Genomic DNA, 10686 nt, shown 5'->3' with positions numbered 1-10686 from the left:
AGTAATATTTACTGTACAGTGTTTATGTATCATGTACGTCCTTGGGTTTAAGAGATATTAGCACCAGAAGCACGGATTGGCCCTTGTATAGAAACCATTACTAACACCTTAGGGATCTTCTCATCTGCATAGCTGAGATGATTAATACCTACTGATTATGCCGATTAAATATGACGCTGTTGTCCTGTGCCAGGAAACAGTGGATTTGTCATATCCCACTGTTGAAGTTCCTTAGTTTAAGAAGACTAATCTGTTTTAGGTCATGTGCCTCACGAAACAGAAACCAGTCTTGTGACATTTTCCCATGTAAACCAACTATCATACACAAACTTAGTCTTGGCAAAGGAAACCCATCTTTCTTCCCATTTAAAACCTTGCGATATCGAAGATGTTCTCTGAAAGATTAGGTGCCCCCCCCATTCATTTCACCCTCAGTTTAAGTTCTAACTGGAAATTGCCATTGACTACCCTAAGGACTTTCAGTATCAGCTGAGGCTGCAATGGTCCAATCTCATTGAACACCCTGTCTTGTGCCTTATCAACAAAGCCAGAGATCCTGTGTTAGCTGATGAACGTAAGATGGAGTCATACAACGAATACACGTTTTAATGACAGAAGAGATCTGAAAGGGCAAGGACAGCCGTGTCAGCATCAGATGTGGATGGAAAATCACTCTGCCTGAGTCAGGACCCGTGAGTAGGAGGGATGCATGTCAGAGAGAGAGAAAACTCAAATGGTGAAATTCAGCAGAGCCTGTGTGTGGGAACATCTTTACAAAGAAATCATTTTTGTCTGGGAAGGACCAGTGGAGGTTCAGTGCTAGACCACAGGTGACAGCTGACGATAGCATTTAGCCTCAGAAAACTACCAAATGCTTATGCTGAGCCAGTTACTGGCAGGACTCCACCTACACACTCACTGCTTAAGTAGCTTCCTATGTACTTAAGACCAAGTGACCTGCCAAGATAGGTGTCTGCAACGGTTAGAAGAGAAGGGCTTTCCTCGCCTAGGGTTATGTGTGGGTGTTAAACATGGCACTTGAAACCTACATTTATGAGGTGCAAACTTTTAATACAAAGATGACTCACAGGGTTTCAGAATGTGTAAATATGAAGCACAGTCTAATTTATAATGTCATGGGTTCTTACCACAGTAATGCTTATGGAGTTGACTAGCAAATTGTTTAGATGCAGGAAACTTGGAATTTAACACTCCTTGGTTAACAGAGAAGACCCCTGGTTATTTTTTAGCCTTTGTTGTTGCATATTCATCTTGAACCAATGTCACATGCATAACCTACACTTTGAAACATCAGGTTTTGATGGTAGCACCTGCCATGACATTTCTTGGGAGTTGTGAAAAAACAAGTTGATTCTTTGGGGAAGGCACAATGAGAAACTTAAGTAGAGAACAATTAAAGGATTTAAAACATAGGGACTGAGAACAGAGCTTAGTGGCAGTGTTCGTCTTGCATGCAGGCACTGGGTTCAACTCTAGAAGCATAAAAAAATGGATGAAAGTTCTGGAGTCTAAAGTAGTATTTATGTCTTTGCCAGTCTCTAACAATGCACAGAGTTTAGCAAAGGTGGGCAAACTGAAGAATGGTGAGTGCCAGTCCAGCACAGCCAGGATCCACTTTTCCTCTGAAGTGTCTTAATTTGTCTGTGACAATCAGGATGCACTGTGTAAATAATCAGGGTTGTAAAGGTGGCTCACAAGCCTAGCAGCTAGTTTCGGTCTTAAGCCAGCTCCACCAAGCTGTCCTCTGCCCCACATGTGCCACAGCACATGTGCTACACACACACACACACACATATCATGCACACACAGTAAATACGTTTTTCAAAACAGGTGGACAGCCCATGTTATGTGCTTAAATATGTACAATCTTCATTTACCAATTGATGTTTTGCCTTTTGCAACTAAGTCTTCCTGTGTAGGCCAAACTCTAACTCACAGTAGCCCCACCTCAACCATCAAGAATCGATTAGAAGTGGGTATCATCACACTGGCCCAATTCACTACTTTAAAAGTAATCATTAAACGTTTTACAAATAAAAATAAAAAGATGAGGCTAATGGTAAATAGCATTTCATTTAAATGCTAAGAAAAAAACAAGATTAATAGTGTTTGGTGCATAATTTGAAATGTTTCTGTTCTAAAGGTCATACTGAATCACTATAAAAACATTAAACTTTTCTTGTGCTTGAGGATGAACTGGCAGAAATGACCCCATTTATGTCTTACAAGTGAGAGCTGGACATATGTGGAGCTATCAGAAGAACAGACTTAGAAATTATGACCAATGAATCAGGCACTGCCAGGAGACCAGAATTCAAAAGAATATTGTAATGCTCAAGAATTTTGTAGCCTACCAGATGTGAAAATAGGAAAAAAAGAAGGAATTTTATTAAATTTATAACAAAACCAGCAATTATTTATCATTCTTTCTAAAGCCATGGTAAAAAAAAAAGACAGAAAAATATATGTAAGTAAACATAAAACTAGTTTAAAAAAATTAAAAACTTAAATTCTGATTCATATTTTCTGCACAAGAACCAAGTGATTGCTTTCTTCATTTTTGTAAGTCAGTCAGAGGAGAATCCAGGGATGATAGATCTAAAGATTTAGCCATCACACATTCTGAAATGAAAACATTAGCATAATGTCAGCTTCTGATCACTTAGGTGTCAGGAACGTTTGTTTTGTGAAGTGACTATGGAAATAGCTATCATCAAGGTCTTTGAGATTGATGTGTGTTTTCAATAATGGTGTCAGGATGCTGAGTCATCCTTTGTTAATTTGAAGCCCACTGGAGAATGTCATTCATGAGAATGCCCAGAGATAACAGCAAATGCATGCGCTTGGATTCCCAGAACCAACTTCGCACAGCTGGGTCAGAAGTGGGCTTTCATTAAATATTGGCTGTCGTATTTTCTCCCATCTACAAGAGACAGACACAGGCTCCTGCTCTCACTTGGTTGACAACCTGGTTGGTTTTCCTTTGAAGATTCAGAGCAGCATCAAAGCCGAAAACAAAATGGTCCTGTGCTAGAAATACTCTGCCATTTCAAAACTGAAATGTACGAACCACACACTAGGAAAGGCCTCCTTGTGTGACCACCACCTTTGTGGTCTACAAAGTGAGTTCAAGGCCAGCTGGGGAAAGTTAGTAAGCCTGTTTCAGAATAAAAAAGTAACATGAGTATTGGGACTATCACTCAGTGGTAGAGCCTCTGGGTTCAACTCTCAGTGTCACAAAAAGGAAAAAGATAGAAGCTCTTCCTGTCCCCTGACATGCTGTAAAGGAGGCGGTGTGGATGAACATCGCGTGCTATGCAAGCACTCTGAGCCAGGATTTGTGAGGCAGAGAACTCCTTTATTGCCACAGGAAGCAAGTGCACTCATCTCTTCAACAGTTTTAAGAATCACAAAAATGCAGAATTCACACAATAAAGAATAACACAGACTTAGGGAGAAATGGTCCCTTGGGTTATATTGGCTGTAATACTGAGGTAACCAATTGACCTTGTTCAGTGGAAATATCTTAAACAAAATTAAAAATAAAAACCCAACTAGTTATAACATCTAATTTATATTTACCAAATAAAAATATATATTATTTGCTTTAATGTATAGCAAGTTTAATACATTAGTGTTCACAAGATAAAAACTGTATTCTACTGAAAATTTGTGTGTGTGTGTGTGTGTGTGTGTGTGTGTGTGTACGCGTGCGCGCTCTACATGAGTGTGCGTGCACACTTCTTTATCTCTAAGCTTGGAAGTCAAAAAAGTATGCTACTTAAGGAGACTTAATTCTGGATTTAAAAATGCAGGTTCTAGGTCCAGGAGAAACAAATATTAGCTGGAAGACCACTGCATCTTTTAAAACTTGCGTGTTAAAATCTACAAACTTGAACTGTATGGCATAGTTTTTTTTTTTTTAACAAAAAGGACCACAAAATTTCTCAAAATAGATTATGGAACACAGGAAACAGTTCATGAGAGTACAGGGGCACTAGCCAGCACTGTGGCTAAGATTAGAACTAAACACTCTATTTAAATGGTATTGCACTAGCTCTACACACAGTGGATAGTGAGACCACAGTAATCAACCTCACAGTAGCAACAGAGGCACGTGGTCCCTAAGATACTTCTTCAGTGGGCAAGAATCTATGGTCCAATAGAAACATTTAGGAAGGAAAAAGCCTTGTAATAGTAGAAACGCTGTTTACTGGTGTTTTTACTGTAAAACTCTTACAGATCAAATTGAAATGTGATTATCTATGAGACAGTGCTTAGAGCTTACGGTGCAGACATTTCATCGAACATCTGGCCAACAGATTTCAGTATAACAGATTAGGAACTCATATCTATGACAGCATGATCTAAAACAGAACTAAAAACACACACACGCCATGTCAATTCACCAACATCATCATCTTTATCACATTTAGGGTTAACTTACTATGCCTTAATTTGTTTAACACATTCTGAAATATCAATGTTTAAGTCAAGGCTTTACACAGTAACCCATTTATTTCAAGTCCTCTGTCCAACTTCTGTTACATCTTGAGCAGCTGTCATAAATGTAGCCGACCGCATCTTGGGAATGCTACTACCAATTTTTAATTTGTGCATTGATTAAACCAATGAAAGTGACATTATTTAGTTGACAGCTACCTATTTCCTATTGATCAACATCAATGTTATCAAGTAGCAAGCACATGGGTCTTCTCCTTGGTGTAAACTTTGTATTTATCTTCTTTCTCCAGTCACCTTGCAAATAACTACATTGCCCAGGCTTTCTTTCTAGGACTGTGAAAGTTCTGAATGCTGACAAGTAACATTTACGGTAAATACACTTAAAGTCGACAACAGAATTTCAAGTAAAATAAGTGGGATCCACGTCTATTAGACTGCAAGGTATCAACACCTAGATTTGCTTCTATAAATTACAGACACATTGTACATTCTTAAATAGTGAATGCCTACGGTATTGAGCCTTTCCACACAAGCAACTTACACAGGAAGGTAACCGGTCGGTGCCCGTTACTTTGCAATGCTATCTCGGTTCCCTCTTCTGTGGCTGTTGCTTTGTCCTGGTGCCCACAGACGACTGTGTGAGTTCTTACGCTTTGGCTATGGTCTGGGAGCTGAATGAGGCAACACTGGTTATTAAGGCTTAATCTACGATGGAGCATATCCTCGGATCTGGTGTCATTTCCAGAGAGCAGGGGGAGAATCTCAGCTATCTTGAGTCTTCGGGCTCTGTTTTAATAACTTTCTTTTCCAAGGTGAATGCAGAGTGAGGATAGTCTTTTAGAATCCCAAGGCTCTCTGCGTAAAACAAAGCCAGAAAGAGTTTGGAATTTGAAAATCAGCGGACTGCAGACTCAAGTGATTAAACCCCAAGCTTCCTAGCGAACGGTAACTATTCATAATTATGAAGTTCCAGATGGAATTTTATTTGCAGAGTTAGAAGCATGGGTCCTGGCTGAACATGGTAGTGATGTATTTCCAGGACTCAGGGAGGCTAAGTCAGGAGGACTGCACTCTGCACCTGGGCTATGTGCCAGCCAGCCAGGGCCACACAGCAAGAGCCTGTTTCATGAAAAACAACAGAAACAGACAGACAGACAAATAAAAACAAAACTAACCCACTGCTTTATTTAGACCCAACTGCACCAACTGCTAGGTATAAACTAATTGGGATATGTGACACAGCTGGGCTTTGGGTCCTTACTTATAAAATGAGGAGAGTGTTAACATAGACTAGGATGTGCAGCAAGGGCACAATACACATGAGTGGACGGTATGAACTGAGAGACCTTTCTATATTTATTTTATTTTATGTGTGTTGGTGTTTTGCCTGCGTGAAGGTGTTAGAACCCCGGAGGTAGACTAACAGACAGTGGTGAGCTGCCATGTGGATGCTGGGAATTGAACCCAGGTCCTCTGGAAAAGGAGTCCATGCTCTTAATTACTGAGTCATCTCTCCAGCCTCCAGATAGACCTTTCCAAAAAATGCTTAGTTTACTGTGTTAAGTAATAGAATCAAACTGGCCATTTACATACAAATGTTAATAGCTAAAATATTTACCATTAAAATGAGACAGAAACACATTTTTGATTTTAAAAATAAACAATTTCTAAACGTTCCTCTAGTCATGGCATTCAAAATTGGGGTGAGTGGGAATAAAGGTTACTTCAAAAATAATGGTTCCATGGAGTTTTATGAATTGTTATTTCAACAATATATGCATTGTACTTTACATACATGCAAACATATGGACATTACAACACACAACACACAAACACCTACACACACACCCCTACACACACAAACACCTACACACACACCCCTACACACACAAACACCTACACACACACACCCCTACACACACACACCCCTACACACACACACACACACAAACACCTACACACACACACACACACACACACACACACACACACACACCCCTTGAAAGGGCTGTACAAAGGGAACTAAGCTTGCTCTTAGCTTGACTATACACAGGCACCCTCTCTATTCAAAAAGGGATTTAACATTGCACTCAGGAGTAAGAAAAGGGCTCCGATACTTTCTTGCCAGTCATATAACTCACACACTCTTGTTTACAAAAACCCTGAGGTACCCACTTTACAGATGCATTTGGGAGAAGCAGGGGTTTCTTGGCCAAGTTACCAGGCTGCATGGAAACTGTGTTATATACTCATTTTTTTTTAAAGAAAGTATTTCTCAATGGACTGACAATGGGCCCTTATCCACCACAGCATCCAGAACACGGGGCATGTTCTGGAGTCACTGGCTAACACAAATAGAATTCCATGAAGTTTTTGTTCTGTGTGTGGGGTCTGGGGGAATACTTTTGGTTTCTTTATTATTCATTTTATATATGTAAGTACACTGCTGCTGCTGTTTGTGAGCCGCCATGTGGTTGCTGAGAACTGAACTCAGGACCTCTGAAAGAGCAGTTAGTGCTCCTAACCACTGAGCCATCTCTCCAGCCTTACCCCCCCACCCACTTTTTTTTTTAAGACAAGTTGGGTGGGTGATGAGGTTGGGGGAGGATCTGGGGGAGGCTGGGGGAGGAGAGAAGTATGATCAAAGTATATTGTGTAAAACTCTCAAAGAAAAACCAAACTAAAATTAAACCATGAAAAAAGCCAAAACTCTTCCTTAGGAAGAGTTGTGTTCTATGCAAAATCCCAGCCTAACTAAGTCTCTGTGCAGCAGCGATACCAAGTGTCTCCATGGTGAGCAAATGTGACCAATGTAATTGCACTTTCTTTTATGTAAGGTTTTCAAAGCAATCTGGGTTTGTAGGGAGCATGTGAGTTTGTTTGTTAAGAACGTTAAAGAAGAGGTTGCCTTTTTATGTTGCTTAAGATACGAGATGGATTTGCTACTAGTTTGGGTAATTTCATCCTCAACTCTTTGACAGTCAGTGTGAAACAGTGGCCAAGTGGCCAGGGTACAGAATGTCATTCAGGACATCAGCCGTTTTAGCAAATGCTCCTAAGAGCATGAACATTATGACGCAGACCCTCTGGATAAATGTCATAGTAGATCTTCAATAAACCATTGGCCGTAAAGACAAGTTCCTTCCGACTTAACGTACATACTCAGTGAACTGTCCAGTCTTGGCTTCCCCAGACTGACCAAGCGATCCCTAAAGTTACTTTTTTCTTCAAAGACTGAATGATAGCATACTCTCCTCCCTGGTGCTGGTACCCATTATCTAACGCTGTCTGATTCATTTCACTTGAGTACACGAATGTGCTGATCACTTGGGATACCATCAACCTTATCCTAAAATGCATCTGTGCAAAAAGTCAGGTCCTGGTACAAAAGGCTCTCTGAGCATGAGGACAGATGCATAGCATGCCTGCGACATACCACAGCACTGTCAGGAAAGGAAAGCCAGTCCAGCTCAGCATAACTAACTATTCAGCTTAAACTACAGGTTGAAATCCAGGGCTAGGCAAATTGTCTTAACCTTTACAACTCTTCCCTGACATCCCTTATAATGTTATAATTCTCAGAGAGGCTGTCTAATGTTTTGGCAATCAGTAATTTCCAAGGGAAACTGACAGGTAACACGGTTCAATGGGGGACAGAAGTGGGAGAATAAGAGCTAAGAGAACGTGATCAGGTTTTCTCTGGTCGCAGGCTACATTCTCACCTGATGAGTGGGACTTCACCTCGTTGGAGTAAAGTCTACTGAGCTCCCCATCCACCACAAAATGATGGGGCTGTCTGTTCTGCACACTAGGAATTCGGAGATTCAAAGGCCTTTCTCCTAATGAAAGAGAAAAAAGAAAAAGAAAAAAAGTAACATTTTAAATAGTCCCCATGTTTTTTTGTTGTTTGGTTTCTGTTTGATTTTGTAGATAAATATTGCCAAAAGACACCTATTTGAGAACTAGAAGAGTCAGGAGGCTCTGAAGCATTTATCATAGCCAGGAAATGACAGTTAAAATAGTAACTTAGGAGGAAAATGTTAAGTCATTAATGTTAGTACCTGGCGGATACAAACTGTTGGGGTATACTTAAGAGCTAACATGGACCAAACAAGAAATAGACATTTCTAGAAGCCCTCTAACACTGAGTTAATACAGCGCCTCTGTAAGAGATTTTCCTTAATAACCATATACTAAGGCATGCCATTAACTAACCACACATTTAATAGTAGAGAGGCAGAGAATGCTTTGGGCCAATTACAGCTTTTTTTTAACACAATCCATGAAAAAATAATTAGTACAAATACTGTAAAAATGCTTTATACATTATATCATACTATCTGTTGCAGCAAATTACTACCCCACAGCAAGTTATCCTAGTGTCGTGAATCAATCACCATCAAATCGTTCATGACTGTCTTTGCTTGTATGTTAATTCTTAGCCACTAAGAAGGGTCAGAGAAGCTAAAGAAGACCTCAGCTAAAATATTTCTGCCAAGCTAGAAAGGAAATCTTTGTTTTACTCTGGAGTTGTGATCAAAGTTGACATTTCATTTCACAGCTAGAGAACGCTTACTAACAAGGTATTCTTATTTGGATGGGAAAAAAAAACTTTGCAAAACACGTCAGGCAGTATTAACATCCACGGCATATAAAGGAGTGCAGAAATCAGTCACGAAAACCTCTAACCTTCCAATTAATAACTGAACTAGTGAAACGGCAAGGTAATTCTACAAGGAAAAAAATATACAAGCTCCCTGAATATCTAGAAAATGGCTCAATATCCTCGGCTATTGTGTAAATGCAAATTAAAATTAAAAATCCTGCTTCACCTCAGTTGGAGTAGCTAACATTGAGGAAGCAAATGCCAGAGAGAACACGGGGCAAGAAATTCCTACTCACTGCTGGTGACAGTGAATGCTGGTGTAGCCACCTTGGAAACCAGTATGGAGGGGTCACAAAAAACTAAAAACAACCTTCATGCCACCCAGCTCTACCACTGCATACATGCCTGTGGTGTTCTGGAAACCCTACCACAGAGACGTGCACACATCTGCTATCGCTGCACTCTTCAACAGCTGAGATATCATCAGGCCCAGATATCTAGCAGCAGAAAAGCAGATGAGAAACGTGAAGTACAGGTGCAGAGGGGAGTTTTATTCAGCCAGGGAAAAGTGAAATGATAATGCTCACGAGGAGGCAGACAGAACGGGAGTCATGTACTACGTTAAGTGAAGTAAGCCAAACCGAGAGACAAATTCCACTGTTTCTTTTATATGTTGAACCGAGATGCGTGCGTGCGTGCGTGCGTGCGTGCGTGCGTGTGTGTGTGTGTGTGTGTGTGTGTGTGTGTGTGTGTGTAATGAAACCAGAAAGGGGATGACAGGAAGAAGGGATTCTAGGGGAGGGTGAAGAGAGAAATATGAGAGGGGCTGCTATAGGGAGGAGGAACTGCATGAAATGCCTCACCAAAACCTGTTACTTTGAATGAACTTAAATCATTTTTTAAATGCACTCTTACTTGATAAAAGAAGTTAATAATACTAAGCACTTGCTAGAAACTAAATAATACATAAAATAAAAACAATATGAAACTGCTGTTTTCCTTCAATATACTATTTACTGATATTTGAAGCTGCAGGACCGATTTACAGGTTGACATATGCTATTTCTCTCTTATACTGTGCTTAAGTGAGGATGTCGCTTGCACTCTTTTGCCTTCTGGGCTTGGAGGCAAGTCTGGCATGTAGAGAACACTTCAAAAAGTCTCTTCAATGAGTAGATGACAATGACATGGCATTTTCTTCATATTAAAGACATGAGAAAAGTCAAAGAATTTTCAGAGTAGTAAAAACACTTAACGACTCAGCTTTCTAACACAGTCTTGTGTTAGACATATTGAGTTTTGAAGTTTAAAGAAAGATGATTTGATCATTCTGGAAAGGTGAAGGTGTGCCTCAGCGAGGGCCCTACGTTCAATCCCAGCACCACAGGGAAACAGGTGCTAGCAGCAAAGAAGCGTCTTTGATGGAATCTGTTCCTTTGGGGAAATGGGCTGTCTACTCACATCCCTATTCTGACCAACCCTCTACAAGACACATGTACAAACTCTAGTATAAGAATAATAAAATTTAGGGATTTTTAAAAATTAAAATACACTGGATGCAGGATGAATATTCTCCTTTGAAAAGAGACTAGTGT

At 40.1% G+C, this 10686-nt stretch overlaps 1 protein-coding gene across 3 annotated transcripts in view; it reads right to left on the bottom strand.

Moving 5' to 3' along the window:
• Positions 1–2381: 2381 nt before the first annotated feature.
• Nab1 (Ngfi-A binding protein 1) overlaps positions 2382–10686 on the bottom strand; it is a 39499-nt gene continuing 31194 nt past the window's right edge. For 2 of the 3 annotated variants that reach the window (XM_039084185.2, XM_039084186.2), the window contains 2 exons: positions 8208–8324; positions 3359–5340 (listed from right to left, as the gene is read on the bottom strand). In XM_039084185.2, the coding sequence (XP_038940113.1) occupies positions 5252–5340; positions 8208–8324 (206 nt within the window). In that variant the 3' untranslated portion in view covers positions 3359–5251. Of the gene's footprint in view, positions 5341–8207; positions 8325–10686 lie in introns of all 3 variants that reach the window. The other variant, NM_022856.5, reaches the window with a different exon arrangement.

The sequence above is a fragment of the Rattus norvegicus genome, chromosome 9 (genome assembly GCF_036323735.1).
Source record: "Rattus norvegicus strain BN/NHsdMcwi chromosome 9, GRCr8, whole genome shotgun sequence".
Classification (NCBI taxonomy): Eukaryota; Metazoa; Chordata; class Mammalia; order Rodentia; family Muridae; genus Rattus; species Rattus norvegicus.
The sequence above is the reverse complement of the archived record's forward strand: the minus strand, read 5'-3'. Positions and strand labels throughout refer to the sequence as shown.